Raw genomic sequence first — 16,470 nt, forward strand, 5'->3', positions numbered from 1 at the left:
CATTCTGGTGACATTTTCTGTTGCTCTGGTAAAACATTAACCAAAAACAACTTGAAAAAGAAAGGGTTTATTTCAGCTTACAGGCTGGATACAATCAAGAGGACACCGAGGAGGAACTCAAGTCTGAATTTGAAGGCAGAAATGGAAGCAGAGTCCATGGAGGAATGCTGTTTTTACTGGCATGGTCCCCAGGCTTACTCAGTCTCCTTTCATGTATACTCCAGGACCACCTGCCCAGGGGTGGTACCACCCACAGTGGGCTGGGCTCTCCTCAATCAGCAGTCAAGACGATGCCCCACAGGCTTGCCTGTAGGCCAATCTGCTGGAGGCATTTCCTTAGTGAGATTCCTTTCCCAGATGACTCTAGCTTGTGCCAAGTTGGCAGAAAACTAAGCGGCGTGCTACTCATTGACCCTGCTTGCATACACAGGTCACCTTGCTCTCATTTGCACTGGAGCCTCTTTGTCTCTCTTTCTGTCTCTGTCTGTCTGTCTCTATCCTCTCTCTCACCCACACACAGAGCCTCTGCCAGGGTCCTGCCTCCCCATTCCTCCTCTTCTCCTCTTTCTGTGTGGAGTGTGCTGATGTGTGAAACATCTTACCTGTGGAAACCCACTCGAGTGTAGGCATTTTGAGATCAAAGCTCCTTCAACTTCATGCTTTGTCTGTATCACACTCAAGGCTGACTGATCACAGACTGAAGGTGCACATTCTTGATTACACCCTCGGGTTATTGACTATCAGCAAATTCTTATCAAAATTGAACTACAGCCTGCCAAAGTTACTTTACAGATCTAGAAGAGGAAAATTCCATGAGATATTTGTCTTAGTTATCTTAATTACAATGGTCATTTTCGTGCCATGAGGATATATGGAGCTTATAGGACTTGGTACTTTCAGTGCTTTCTTCACTTTCAACCTCTTCTGTCTCCCTAGCCTGACTGATGGTCGTCTCCTTCCCTGGTATCAAGAGCAAATGTGAAGTCAGCTCGGTTGTGCATCTTCCCAGCTCCATGAGGAAGGCTGCATCAAGATCACCCTGGTTTGTCCTTCAGTGACTTCATCTACTTGAAGAAGGGAAGTGGCTAAAGTGAACCATGCTAGTTTGAGAGGAAGAGTTGCACGAAGTCAAAAGGAATGCTCTTTATTTGTAACAAATGCATGCATACAGAAGATTTATGCAAATTGAACTTCGTGTTGAATTATCGACGCCACACAAAATGCCCCAACAGATTATGTCCCAGAATGTTTACATAGGCTCATAATACACTAGGACACAAAAATCAGAGTTCAGAAGAACTCAGCAAACCCACCTCCTGCTGTGAGCTCAGCATTAAGAGCTATAGATAGTACAGTTTTGATTTCCCAGCAAGCCTTCGGTAAGAGTGCACAACAGAAGTAAATTGTGCTGAGACCTGTGGGAAAACACTAAAGTTCACTGAGCCTTCCTTACAGCGCCCTCTAGTGAAGGCACAGGGTAATACACCTTACAGAAAGCTGCAGATCCTGGATTAGTGTTGGGCATGAGTTGGAAGAGAGCATGCATACTCTAAATACTATAATCATAAGCATGGACATATTCAAAGGAAAGTTCAGTCTCTAAATTGAAAAATTAGAAAAATTTATAATTTAATTGACATGGCATTAAGAAAATCCGGGCATGCCCAGTCATGTTCATCTGAAGGACTATCTATTCATTCTTCATATTCATCAGTGTGCGATAGGATCCTACTATTAGGTATTCCAAGCTTGGCAGGATGGTGTCTGTTTTATTGTGATATGACTCAATCCTTTACCCCTTTTCCACATCAGCACAGTTCATGGAGGATTTACAATAACAATGCCTTTCTGAGCAGGAACTACACCGGGCCTTTCTGAACACAATGGAAATGGCTACAGAGTTCAGCTAGTGGAGAATTTTATGGCTCCTTTTATTAATAATTCTCTACTGTCACCAAACACGTTGATAATAGTCTCTCACGAGAGCCACTTTTGACACGTTCTTGCAGTATGTGTTTCTCGCTGGAATGAAGGAAGACCTGCTTTCCACAACGGTAGAATATTTACACGTTTTCTAGGCATTGCACTGCAGAGCTGGGAAATCCGCTTCATTTCCCGTCTGAATTTGTATACTCCTTTAGGCATCTGCCCACATCGCTGTGTTCCATCTTCTCCATGAACAGTTCATCAAAGGCACTCCTCTGCTTCGGAGTGAAGTAGTTTATCCAATCACCCACCACTCCTGGAAACACAAGAAATCTATCAGGCAGGAAGCTCACAGAGGAGATCTGTCAGCTTTGCAGTCACACGGGAAAGCGCTTGGTCTCTCCTGGTGAGACGATGGGGGGACCATTTTTCACTTGCTTTTTTGGTGTTTCTAGGGATGACTGTGATGGTTTAATATTAATTTTTACAGTTAATAATTACTTGTTTAAAGAAAGATTTAAAATATATGTTATAGGAGGTCACTTACTCATTTCCTGACTGCCCAGACTCCTGAAATAATCACGTAGAAACTATATTATTTGCAATACTGTTTGGCCAATAGCTTAAGCATATTTCTAGCTAGCTCTTATATCTAGAATTAACCCATTTCCATCATTTTATATTTCACCCCTAGCCTTGTGGCATACCGCAAGGTTGCAGCCGGCAGCTGGCGTCTTTCTCCTCTGGCGGCTCCATGGCCTCTTCTTGACTCCTACCACTCTCTTCATTTATCTTTGTTTGGCCTAGCTACACTCCGTTAAGCCATTGGCCAAAAGCAGCTTCTTTATTCATTAACCAATAAAAGCAACACATACACAGAAGGACTTTCCACACCTTTCCCCCTTTTCTGTTTAAATAAAAAGAAAGGTCTTAACTTTAACATAGTAAAATTACACATAACAAGACAAGTATCAAGCAAGAATTATAGTTACAATATTTATGTCTATTTTATCTTTTATCATAACTAAGGAAAACTATAACTATCTATTCTTCAACTCCATCAAAGACTCCAGAAGGATATAATATTACCTAAGTAAACCGGAAGTACATTGTAAGTGACTTCCAAAACTCTAGAATTGACAGAGACATCTCGCTGCCTGTGAATAGCATCCATTAATAAAGAATCTGTCTTAGGCCTGTGCAAACAGAACTTAGAGATGGGGGAAACTAAACTGAATGCTGGGAGAAAGAAGGGGGAGCCAGGAGAAGCCATGGAGCCACACGCCGGTGACAAATGCTGGAACTTTGCCCAGTAAACCACAGCCATGTGGCGATACACAGATTAATAGAAATGGGTTAAATTAAGATGTAAGAGTTAGTCAATAAGAAGCTAGAGCTAATGGGCCAAGCAGTGATTTAATTAATACATTTTCTGTGTGGTTATTTTGGGTGTGAGCTGCTGGGTGGTGGGGAAACGAACAAGCATCTTCTTATTACATATATGGATGTATTTTTGTTGGAGTAGCCAAGAACATTCCAGTTTAAATGGGACCAAAGCCTAAGTGAGGCAGTAAGCACAGCGCAAGTTCGTGTGTCCACCTCCTTGGTTCTTACACAGAGGAGGCTGGGTTCAGCATTCACCTCCTTGGGTCTTACACAGAGGAAGCTGGGCTGGGAAGCACCACAGAGATGGGGATCTCAGCATAGTTTTAGAAACCCTTTCTATAAAATTAACAGTGAAGAACTGGGCACATAAACACCAGTTTCCAATACAAAATGTTTGGTGTTAAGTGTACATAGTCTGCTAGCCTCTCCTAATTTGAAAAGCTGTGTTTCTTGAGCCCTCAGAACTGAATTTCTCACTTCTATTATGCTCCTTTGTCAAACTTGGAGCTCGGGTTCCATCCCTGGGGTCTCCTTGTCTTAGGGCCAAGGGCACATTAATTTATCTCTGAGCTTGTTCTCTGTGATCTTCTGTTTCCAAGGTTCACAAGGTTTGGCTTGTAAACCTTTTCAAACAGGGGATGCTGTGTGTATAACCGAGAGCGAGGCACCTTACATCATGTGTTAAGAAAACACATGGCTGGATTGCATGCCAGACAATGTCACCAACAGAAAAGAAGTGCATTGTATTCTAGGAATAGCTTTCTTTTTCACAGTTTGTGTATTTTACTGAAAAACACTGTTATTATATGATTTGCTTTTTTAGACAGGGTCATATTATGTAGTTCAGGTTGGCTTGGGACACACATATTCTATGGATCAGGCTGGCCTCAGATCTGCCTCCCTGTGCCTCTAGAGTACTGGGATTAAAGATGCTCGCATGGTCTTCATATGAGCCCAGTCCATATGAAAAATTAATATACAGAGATGATATTAAAATAGACAGCAAGAATCTGAATGCAGAAAACTATGACCTGTGGACTGAAACTTGCTAGCCATATGTTTTGGGGTTGTTTTAAAGATTTATTCATTTTATGTGTAAAGTGTTTTACATTGGTGCATGTGTTCAGTAGGAGCTGGTCTTTGTGTTTATAGCCAGCACATGGTGGTACTCAGGTGCTGTTAGTTACAGGTAGTGGTTTCAGGTGGAGTTTCATCTAGGGATGTTTGCCGGGGTCACAACTGTGGTAGGTTGGAGCATGGGGGTGGACAGTCAGCACAGGAGCGTCTCATGTTTATGGGGTGAGATTTGAGAACAATGATTGCTGTGTTACAGGACTCCCAAAGGGTGATGTAATACAAACATCACTGTGAGGGCCCAGAGTGCCCTTCTTTCTCGCTCTCGTATTTACGCAGCCGCTCCCAATCTTTTCCTTTCTCCTCTTTGCCCTTTTTAACTCCTCCGAGCTCTCTCTGTTCTCTCTTCATCTCCTCTCCAGAATCCCCCTTGACCTTTTCCAGACCTTCTCAAGTACCACATTGTCTTTCTGCCCTACATTCTCACAGCTCATGCAGGCCTCTTCCATCTTCACTGTGGAAACTGCCTAGAGCTCATGATCCACGGACAGGTTCCCATGTGTGGTCCCGGCTTTCCGTCTAATTCTGGCCCATGTCTTTTCTTGGCTCCCCTTGGGCTGCCTCATTCTCTTGGGTATTAAGGTCCCTGAGATCCATTTTCTGCCCCTTGTGCTATCTACTCTTGGTTCCCTCCCAGATGACTCTGCTCCCTGACCGACTTCTTGATTAAACCACACAAGCAGGACTCCTGTCACTGACCCAGGGTGGCCCATGTTTCCCACCTAAACAGCTCCTCAGCGTCTTGCTCAGTTCCTCTGCCTCCCTTTCACACTCTTCCAACCACATGTACAGCCTTCTCTACCACTCTGTGCCACACTGGCCTGTTTGTACGGCTCCTTCTTCAACCAGAAAACAGAGGTTAGGGAAAGGCAAGGAGGGGGAAGAAGGCAGAGTAGGGAAGAGTAGGGAAGGAGAGGAGAGGGCAGAGAGGGGAGAGGAGGAGTGGGGAAGAGGAGAGACGGAAGGAGACACAGCTTCTTCTAGTGTGGACTCTGACCCCCTCTCTGCCATTGGCTCCCCTGGACAGCATTCCTCTCCCCCCATTTTCATAACCATTTCTCAGACTTTCAGTCCTGGATCTGCAGAAGTATGATCCTGCTCACACACCCCCTCCCCAAAGTCGATGTGGAATATCCTTTTATACTGTGTAAAGTTGCAGCACTATGATTGATGTAACAAAGAGCTGAAGGGCCAATAGCTAGGCAGAAAGAGATTAGGCAGGACTTCTGGGGACGGAGAGGATGAAAGGCAGAGTCGCCAGCCAGATGCAGAGGAAGCAGGATGTGGAAAGGTAACTGAGCCATGTAAAAGAATGTCGGATAATAGATGGAAGTTAATGTAAATTATAAGGACTAGCTAGGAACAAGCCTAAGCTATAGGCCAAGGTTTCATAGTTAAAAAGTCTCTGTGTGGTGATTTGTGAGCTGTGGCTCAGGCTGTTAGCAGTGTGCATTTTCGTCTAGAATATGAACTTTTGGAGAAGTGATGCTGTGTTTTATTCAACAGTTGTGTATTAGTTCCAGAATTAATAGCTTATTAATATTTACCGAGTTGAATGCTTGGCTCCTTTCTAAGCCTTGGTTCTGTGACTCTGCATAAATAAGGTGAATCACAATAGAAAATTTGCACAGTTAAGATAATATCTGTCTTACAATGAGTTGGCAAGTATTTCCTGTGGGGGATTATATTTGGCTGGGTGAAAGGAGGCAAAGAAACACTTGCTCTCTGGTAGGAATCGTTCATGCAACTGTGCATACAAATGCTTTGCCTTTATAATGTTTAGGCCATTTCTCCTACGTCTGGATAAAAATTCACACACTTCCACGCAGTTATAGGTGCTGTAGGGACCGCTCAGAAGCTGAGAGGCTACTTCCACAGAGGACCTGAGTTCAATTCCCAGTAACCCACAACCATTAACTCCTTCTGGCATTTTTGGGTATTGCACCTATACTGTTACATACATTTTTAGGGGAAAAAAGAGATATATTCACTCACTACTTGCTTCTAACTTGGGCCTGGAGAATCACTGGGGGAGATTAATTCCTTTTCTTATGTCTCTATGCGCATAAGCAATGTGAGGTCCATTGTGAAGACACGGCAAGCACAAACTCCATGAGAACTTTAACACAATCACTGCCATCCTTGCGTACACAGAGGAGATTGGTTCCAGGATGCTGTGGAGTGATCCTCTTGTACACTGTGAAAATGTGTCGCTGTCATCGTTAATAAAATGCTGACTGCCTGATATCTAGGCAGGATTTCAGGGCAGAGAGAATGCTGGGAAGAAGGGTGGAGGCAGAGGAACCACAAGTCAGACAAAAAGGAAGCAAGAGATGAGCGTGCTGTACTGAGAAAAGGTACCACCATGTGGCAGAGGATAGATAAAATACATGGGTTAATTTTAAAGGTTTTAGCTAGCAACAAGCCTGAGCTATCAGCTGAGCATTTACAATTAATAGTTTCAGAGTGGTTTTTAGGAGCCAGGCGCTGGGACACAGAGAAACTTCACCTACGCCAGAATTCTCTGTCACCAACATTCTGAGATGCACAGCTTATATAAAATAGCATCTAACCTCTGCGTACATAAAACCTGCATATAGCCTACGAAAGCTTCTCGTTATCGCTTATTATTTCTACATTACTTATTACGATCTCAATGTCGGTACATAGTAGTTCCTTGCTATTGTTTCGGAAACAATGAAAACAAAATGAGTCTGCACATACTCAAGTATCTCCAGTCTTAGTGGCTGACTGCCAGATGAGGAAAGAACGTGCAGAAACCAAAAGCCAAGTGTGCTCCCCAGTAGAAGCCACAGATGGAGCCATCTCCTCCTCACCTACCTTTCCTGAACACCAGGTTCCTGTCGGACGTGAGGGCGCAGATGGTGTGATTGGGGTCGCAGTTTTCCTTCACTGCGTTACTCTTCATCTCGCTGAATGATGTGTTCCGGGCAATCTTACTAATATCGCTGTCGTTCACATCAAAGCCAAGGAAATCAGTTATTTTATTTAGACTCTTAACAAAATCCTGAGCAACAGGAAAATTAAAGAAAGTAAGTATGCCTCTTATCTACTTACCAAATCCATTCCTTAAGCAAAATTTATTAATTGCTCTTTTGTGGCAGGATTCCCCTATGTCACCCTGGCTGTCCTGGAGCTCGCTTGTAGACCAGGCTGGCTTCAAACTCACAGAGACCCTCCTGCTTCTGCCTCCTGAGTGCTGGGATGAAAGGCGTGCGCCCCCACCCTCGTTTCTCCTCCCCTGACTTTGAATTTAGTTTGGTTTTAGCCTAGGCTGATGTGAAACACTTACTTTCTTCATTTCTTCATAGAATAGGAAGAGGACGTTTTTATCATTTTTGTGTTTCTCCCAGCTCAACACGTGATCAAACCAGGAGCCATACACAACTGGAAGAGAAGTACACAGCGGTGTTACTGTTTACAGTGATGGCTTCGCCCACGTCTGGCTCCTTCCTAGTCAGCACAGAGGTCAGGAGAACACTCGCTCCATCAGCCTGGGGTGAGATGGCCCAGAAAGGCTCATTTCCTGTTATTTCAGCTAGGTGTGTGTTGTCAGGAGATGCTCGTGGCCACATCTTTGCACAATACTCTGGTTATCTTATTTCCTTATTTCTAGTAAATATGTTTATCACTATGAAAAGTAGCAGCAAAGTCAAAACATATGTCTTTCTCAATATTTATATTCTGAACTTTTTAAGCTTCTCTAAGGAAACATTTAGTATCAGTCATTTTCTTTCTTTAAAGTGACATTCAAAATTCCAGGCTTTTATCACAAACATTTTAAAACTTTTCCTTGAGCCATGGTCTCACTGTGTAGCCAAGGTAATTCCGAGACTCACAGTAATCCTCCTGCCTCAGCCTCTCAAGTACTGATATTATAACCATGAGCTATCATGCCCAGTTTTAAAACTTATTTTTTAAAGGCTCTTACAATAGTTATAGTATCTATTGTCTAAAAATTTTAAACCACATTAAAAACATAATAAATTTAAAAATACTCTATTCACTTATTTTAGTTTAAGACTGAACAATTCAGCCTTAAGTATTTATAAGCAATTGCCATTATGTATTTTGTTGTGAAATGATACCCTTGAAAAACTCTTCAGCTTCAAAAGTAAAATATCCTTCACTGTGATCTTTTCAGCAGTGATAGTCAGAAAGGAAAGCCTGCTCTTGTCTCAGGACATCAGCTCATTGGAACTACGATCCCTAAAGCAGAGGAGGTTTAAATGTGTCCCTACCCACTGTCCAGGTGTCACTCTCACCCCAACCTCCAATCTGGCTTATGACCTCCGTGTCCCAGCTGCGATATAATTAACTCATAAACTACCCACAATGCTTGATGGTTTCAGATTTTGAGGAAACAAAACGCAAATAAATAATCCTGTAAACATACATATTTCTCTTTATTCATTCATTCTCACAGTAATGAGTTTCTTAGTGACATTTCCATGTACAGTATTATTATTTGCTATTACACACGCACACACACAACACGTACATACACGCACACACAGACACACACACTGAAATCTAGATTCCACATGTGAGAGAAAATGCATAGTGTTTGACCTTCTGAGTCTGACATATTTTGCTGTGTATTTTTAAATCAGGAAATTCTGGGACTACTGTGGTGTCATTATGGAGTTGGCCTTCTCTGGCATCCCCAGGTAGACAGACAGGAAACTCCTCAAAGAGTTGCCTTGCTTTTCCTTAGCAGTGCTTCAGGCTGATTTGCAGTCTTGTCCAATCTTATCTCAGAATCGCCCAATGTCCACAGCAGCAATGGAGAACTGGTTTTCTAAGAATGGCCACCCTTTCCCGAGACTCAAATACCTGTAGAAGGAAGACTGCCTTTTCTCTCCTCCAGCCTCAAGGGATGAAGGATGATCTCACACCAGCAGGGTCTCAGCCTAAGATCAACCTCCACCCTCTACTTCCTACCAGTACGCACTGCCTAGGCTCCCAGAGGATTGTCACTGCCCACAACTATGGATGTGGCGAGAGGCCTTGGGACGGCGAGAGAAGCCTGTGTCCTGCGACCAGGGATGGCAGCCGACTCAGTCCTGACCACTGCTTGAATGTACTCAATCTCACCCATCAAGGCTCTTTCAGAAAAAAATGAACTGCAGCGAGCCACAGACTGCACTTAAGAGGAAATTTCAGAGCTGAACTGATGTTAACTTCAAAGGCAGCTGTTCTGTTGGTCAGAACTGGAACTCTATTCCATGTTTCTCCAAACGGACGGAGGCCATCTGAAGAAGAGAGAACTGTGTGGGCTTCCTGGCTAGCGCTCTGTGAGAGTCCATTACTACTGTGTGCAGAGGAGACCTTAAACCGCTTAGACTCTTCAAGTGACAAATGCAGCTGATTTGTCAATCACAGTCCTCAGTTTCCAGGTTGTAAAGAAAACTGAACTTCTAAAGTAAAGCCAAATCCTCTTCTCAGGGGAACTGCTTTCTGCACATGCATCGTGTGTCACAGGCTCACCAGGCCCTCTCTCCCCACTCCTGGCTTCAGCTTACACCCAAATTGCCCTCCTCCCCAGAATGCCCGAGGGCAGAGCTCGCCCAGTCTGTGTGTCTGAGAAGTAAGTCAGAAACTTTGCTTGGTAGAAACTTTCAGAACTTCCCCCTCTTCCTATAAAATAAAGGTTCGTTTGAGACATTATACCCTTTGGATATTGCACATTTTCTTCCTAATCGCAGCCTTCAATCAACCTGGTCTCTCAGCCAATGTCACTAAGGACACTGACCATCTGTCGCAATCATCTCTGTCACCTCTGTTTTACCTGTGGCTGTAATGGCTTTACCGGACAGCTCCTACCATTCTCTACCAGCCCATTCTGTCTTTGATGTCTTCTCCTTGTTGGCTCACTCAACCATGTCCTTAGCAATGGTCCCCTGATACTTTAATGCTTATTTCAATAAACTAAAGAAGAAGGAAAGTCACTCAGCATTAGAGCAAAACGCTCCATCTTCTCCCCTCTCTCCAGTTGCTGCTAGAGGACTTTCTACAACTCCGAGTTTAGACTCTGGATATGTGCTTGCAACCTGTGGCTCCACGGCTCCCTCCCACCTACATGCATTACTGTAATGCTCTATTCTCTGCATTAGCTGTTTCTGCCTTCTTCCTGACACTAATTGTAATGCAAGTCTTAGGTTCTAGTTTCTAGAAGTTACTCTGAATATACAGCCATTGTATTACAAAGCAAACTTTCTGCAATAAAGGGCCTGGAAGTAGACAACCCTAGGACAAGGCTGGAGAGGGAGCTAAAAGTGCCAGTGTGTTCAATATTAAGGCGTTAGCTTCATTGAGCTATTAATGCGGCCTGATAGCACCAGAGCAAAATTTAAAGCTATTGTTTAACTTGAAAGCTACTACCCAGAAAGTAAGAGGTAAATTAGATGGTTACATCAGCATCTGGCTACACCACTCTACTCTATTGTCTTCGTGTAAGTAGGAGCTGAGAAGATCAACCCAGGATATCATAGAACCGTCCGTAGGAAAGAACCTCCCTGGATGCACATCTGCCTCGTGTGAAACCCACGGAAGTCTCCGTGTCTGGTAGAAGGGCTCAGTGGACTTCTATGATGGAATGTGGTCCTTTCTTAAGTTGAATCTGCAAGGTCCTTAAAGGTGTGCTATTCTGTTAGTCTTCCCTGTACGTGAAGGATAGATCTCTAAGTAGTTTGGGGGCTTAACCAAAACCACACGGAATGAAGTACAGACCAGAACTGATGCCATGCCTTCCACCTCAGTCATCTAGTCTTTCTAAGCATGTGACACTCTTCAGAGTCCTTCAAACACCCCCTGAAGGTCACAGGCTAACACACCCATACACGCATGCATCTGCATTGCAGCACATGCAATGCTTTTGCTCTCTCTGCTGTTGTTTCGTGATGTTGAGGTTTGTTTGTTTGTTTGTTTTGAGATGGTGTCATGCAGCCTATGCTATACTTGAACTTGCTGTGTATCCCAGGATCATCTCAAACTCCTAATCCCCTGTATCATCCTCTCACGTGCTGGGCTTCTATGTCCGTCCTCTGTCTTACAAATAAGAACAGTAAAGTCATTGCTCATGTCCAAATAAATGTTTTTAAAGCTTTGGTTTTAAAAAGGATTTGTGCAGGACGGAGAGGCCAGATGTAGGGTGTTTATAGATAAGAGCCCATTACCACTAAAGATCTATTCATTCACCCAAGAAGGTGTAGGAGAAATGCCTGGAATGTTTTGTCCAACCATTCCCTGCTCTCCTCCCAGATAATCCACTATGATGGTACGGTGGTCACTGGGTGCACATTTCCCTGGCACCAGTTAGCCTTGCTTCATTCTGGCCTGCCCTGGCACTTTTTATGACTGTCTACCAAAAACTAACATGTAGAGGAGGAGCAGGGTCACACGGCTACTGCCCAGCCTTCCCTATACCTCACCTGGGCGTATTCCCATTCTGCGTGCAGAGTCATAGTGAGGACATGACCAGGTTGGAGCACAGGAAGCATAGATGAGAAGGAGCTACAATGTGCAAAATGGGAACAAAAAAAATAGTATTTGCCATCTTGAGAAAAAGCAGACTCGGGGTCTGTTCTGAAAAAAAGATGTGTGTTTAGACTCTATTTATTCCAAAGATGGACTGGAGGCAGAGAGAGGCATGCTAACCATCTTTAAATATTTAGAGCATGGTCATGTGGAAGAAGAATTCCTGATCAGGTAGCTTTTTAGACTGGACACCTTGTGGCACCACAGTAAGCAGAAAGATTTTGGAAGAAACATTAGGTCTTGGCTCTACTCCTCATTTGTTATGTATCTGTCGGTGTTTGAGTTATTCAGCCTCCCAAGTCTGTTACTCCTTGGAGTTATAAAATGAAGATAGCCTCATCTACCACATGAGGTTCTGGTGAGGGTGAAATAAGATAGTATTTACCTAGTACTTAGCTAAGCATCTCCGTCACATGGGAAGCAGACAGTAGACAGTAAGGATGAAACAGTGCGTGGCTGGTGTGGGGTTTGTGAGCCTGGGCCCAGTGATAGGATGCCCAAGCCTTCACTGCTCCAGAGGTTGTGGGAGCGACACAAAGACGAGGTGTCTGTGGAGTCACGTAATGCCAGTCTCGAGTCATCAGGATTCTGCTAAATGTGCAGCATTTGTCAAGGAGGGAACTATATCTGAAGGACGAACTGAAATGGCACGAGGCCAGCCTAGTCCTCTGTGCCTCCTGCAGGAGTCTCTGCGGATCGCAGGATCAGGCTACAGGTGCTGAAACTAACTGCTAACCGCTGAACTATCTGCCCGCAACGCTGTGAAACGGAAGCCCTTCTGTGTCCACTTCTCCGGGCAGGATGTGCACGGGGTAGGGTTCAGCGGGTTCAAACAAGCACCTGAAGGAGTCCAGCAGGGATGGGGAGTGGGGGAGGAGATAGTTGGAAGAGATGGGGAGATCAGGAGACTGAATTTGACCTAACCACATTAATTACAGGTATGAAGTCTCAAACACTAAGTTTTTTAAACCTCAAAAAAGTGATATGTAAATAAATTCCTTAACCTAGGCTAAGTAACCCAGGATGGGGTGGGGAATTAGCAGAAAGTTGGATATTCTTTGCAACTTATTCTTCAAGTAAAAGTTACTTATTAAATGTGTAACTGAGAAAGACTTGCAGTAGCCCACCCCCACCCCCAAAATCAAGTCCTACAGGTCTTCATCATTTTAAACTCATGTCTCTTAATTTCTTAACTATCTTGGCAAACTGTCTTTATTTAGATTTTTAAAGGTTTCCCCCAACCACTGAGTCAGGGGAAAGGAATGAGCTAAACAGCGGTGCAGGTGCAATGTGCCCTGAGCTGCTTTGTCAGTGTTTCTGGGAGCAATCGTTCGTTTCCTGCCACCTTTCAGGAAATCAGTTTGCTCACGCTGTGTTTGCTGGTTTCCCTGGGAGAATTTGTGTGTGCATATGTACTTTCTCTGTTCACAGCGTCTTCCAGGTAACCTAGCTGCCCTTCGCTCAGCACGTCATTACTTCAGGAAAACATGGTGCATGAAAACAAAGTTCTTACAAAATTAATCTCTATTTTGAAGATATTATAACTTACCCACAAATATGCTTCTCCCCAGAAGCCGTAAAAAGGGCTGTGAAAGAATTAAGAATTTCCTTAGAAGGAACAAGGATCTTCTCTTCAGCGCATGGGTAGAAGCTGGCAGTCAGATCTAGCAAAGGTTTGGAGCCCGCTTTCATTTTGAGCGAGAAAGTTCAAAACATTTAATGATTTTTTAAAAGATGATTGTCAGGGTTGGGAGATGGTTCAGTAGATACAAACACTTGCAGCACAAATCCCAGGATTTGAGTTCAAACCCCAGCATCCAGGTTATAAGACAGCTGAGCGTGTCCAAGTGCAACTCTGTACCATCAGCCTGGCCAGGGTGGAGACCAGAGGACGTCTTTGGTTTCCCATCGGCCAGCCCAGCTCCAAGTTTAGTGAAAGACCCTGTCTCAAGAAGGCAAGGTGGGGATGGAGAGAGCAGAACACCAACATTCTCCTAATAACCCTGCACGCCAATGTGCTGTGCACACATACGCGCATACACTCACACACACACATGCACACTCACACAATAAACACATGCACATACATGAACACACACAAGTAAACAGATACAATTTAGAAATAAAACAATGATGGTTGTTAGATTTACCGTCTCCTTTGAGGAAGAGCTCTAAAAACGCAGCCCATGTTTCAGGGGACGGAAGGTTGGGGTTGTCTCTGTAGTAGTGGAACAGGGACACGGCCGTATCCTTCGGATTCCTGATGACGTAGACAATCTGTTGAAACATGCAAATCCCTTATTCTAGGATGAAAATAATCACACACACACAGTATCTCCCAAAAGAGTTGTGGCTAAAATTTACCTGTGCAAATTATACCTTTTATTTTTTTTAATAGCTGCAGACTCAACACTCCTAGGTTTCTGTCACTGGAAATCCAGGGTGCGCAATAGGAGTCATCACTGACGAAAGTCAGTGTACAGATTTGGATTCCAGAGGTTCTAGAATTGACCTGGATTTCTGTGGTTTTCACCATCTCCCAGCAGACATGGTGCTCACAGCCTGTGGACAGCTTTCTAAATCTATTGACTAAGTGTGGTCCTGTCTTTCAGGGCCAGGGATGGGAAAATCCCTATTTATTGTCAGGCAAAATTGCTGACAATAACCCTTTCCCTGCCTCTCATGGAGAAAAAAAACTCTTTGCTTGTCTATATGTTAGAAAACACTTGCATGCACTGTTATTTTATAGGAAAACCTATAGTTTAGACTTTCCCTTTTTGACAATTGAGTTCCTTGCCCAGTAGAACATCTAAGATTCCCTCCCAGTGTCTAGGAATACTGTAACTATAATTCAGCCCATAAACACGTATTCAGTGTGTGCTGAATGTCAGGCGATATGCAATGATCCAGTTCCAACAGTGAGCAAAATGGAAGGGATTTGCGACCTCTCTCAGTGTGTAGCCAGCTGAGGGAACAGGCAATGACATGTGCTCTTGACAATGGAGCAGGTAGGAGTTCTAAGACAGGATTACAAAAGGAACAGGTGAGAAGACCCCAGAAAACAATAGAAGCTGGATAATGGAGCATCTCTGATCAGAGCCAACATTGCAGAAGTTAAGGAAGAGATGTTCTTGTGTTTTTAATTGACAACCGGGGCAGTCACAATTTGCCTAGGTAAGACAGAATTTGCTGAGTCATTTTTAATACACTGCTATCTTCCAGTAGCGTGTTCATAGTCCAAATACTGTGTGGCTCACATGAATAGTGAGTGCCTGGTTCCTCATTAATTGAGAGATGTGTAAAGGTCGATATGTGCAGGAATAAAGAACCACCTTTACCCAGCCCCACCCAAGATCCTCTCTAGCTTTCATAACACAAAGCAACCTCCCAGGCCTTGACCTTCTCTCACTGTGCCAGGCTTCCAGAAACCCAAAGATTGGCAAACTCACTTCTAAAACGACAAAATGGGATAAAGTAGCAAAGATTTAAGCCTCCATTGATCAGTTAAAGATAGTTGTTTGGATAGAGAAGCAAGCTTTTGGAGAAGCCCTGCTGTTATATGTATGTGATATCTACTCACGAAAATAATGAAACGCATTGCTGTAGATATAAGAGTCAACAGAGAAACCTGAAGAATTACCAGAGAAAGTTAGGGACTAGAAAGGAAAGAGAGTGTGATACTCCATGAGAGGCAGGGAAAGGGTTATTAACCAAAGCATCATGAGGGGCTAGAGAGATGGCTTAGTGGTCCTTGTTGTTCTTCCAGATGAGTTGAGTTCAGTTCCCAGCACCCACACTGGGCAGCTCACAACAACCTGTCATCCAGATCCAGAGGAATCCAATGCCATAGGTGTCCATGGACATCTCTACTCAGATGTGCATTCTCTCTCTCTCTCTCTCTCTCTCTCTCTCTCTCTCTCTCTCTCTCTCTCTCTCTCTCTCTCTCTCTCTCTCTCTCTCCCTCTCCCTCTCCCTCTCCCTCTCCCTCTCCCCCATCTTTTTCTCTCACACACAAATCATAAAAATAAAATCATGATTAAGTATCATAAAATGAGTTACAAAATATAAATTTCATGCCAGGGATTTTCCTAACAAAAAGGGAAGAAGGAAAAAACCATTAAGAAGAAAATAATACGACTATAACTCCCTGCTGGCCTCTTCTGCCTTTCCACCACACACCCCAGCTACACATGTGGTGCACAGACATACATGCAAGTAAAACACCTATACACATAAAGTATTTTTATCTGAAAAAAGAAAAGTCAAAGTGAAAAGTTTTAGAGGACATTTAGAGGGAAGTCAGCCCTGCACAGGCAGGGGAAGCTTGACCTACTCTCAGGCCTTCAGGACCAATCTACAAGCCCATCCAAGGAGGACCAATAGCCTGCATCCCATCCATGGAGGGAGAATAGCCTACAAGTCCATCCATGGAGGACCAATAGCCTACATCCCATCCATGGAGGG

General features: G+C 43.8%; 1 protein-coding gene across 1 annotated transcript in view; it reads right to left on the reverse strand.

Annotated features, from left to right (window-relative positions):
- Positions 1-956: 956 nt before the first annotated feature.
- LOC101992526 (sulfotransferase 1C2-like) overlaps positions 957-16,470 on the reverse strand; it is a 19,875-nt gene continuing 4,361 nt past the window's right edge. Inside the window, exons 3-6 of the mRNA XM_005364641.2 lie at positions 14,157-14,283; positions 7,760-7,854; positions 7,288-7,474; positions 957-2,242 (exon numbers count right to left, since the gene is read on the reverse strand). Of these exons, the coding sequence (XP_005364698.1) occupies positions 2,109-2,242; positions 7,288-7,474; positions 7,760-7,854; positions 14,157-14,283 (543 nt within the window). The 3' untranslated portion in view covers positions 957-2,108. The remainder of the gene's footprint in view (positions 2,243-7,287; positions 7,475-7,759; positions 7,855-14,156; positions 14,284-16,470) is intronic.

The sequence above is a fragment of the Microtus ochrogaster genome (assembly GCF_000317375.1).
Source record: "Microtus ochrogaster isolate Prairie Vole_2 chromosome 14 unlocalized genomic scaffold, MicOch1.0 chr14_random_2, whole genome shotgun sequence".
Lineage (NCBI taxonomy): Eukaryota > Metazoa > Chordata > Mammalia > Rodentia > Cricetidae > Microtus > Microtus ochrogaster.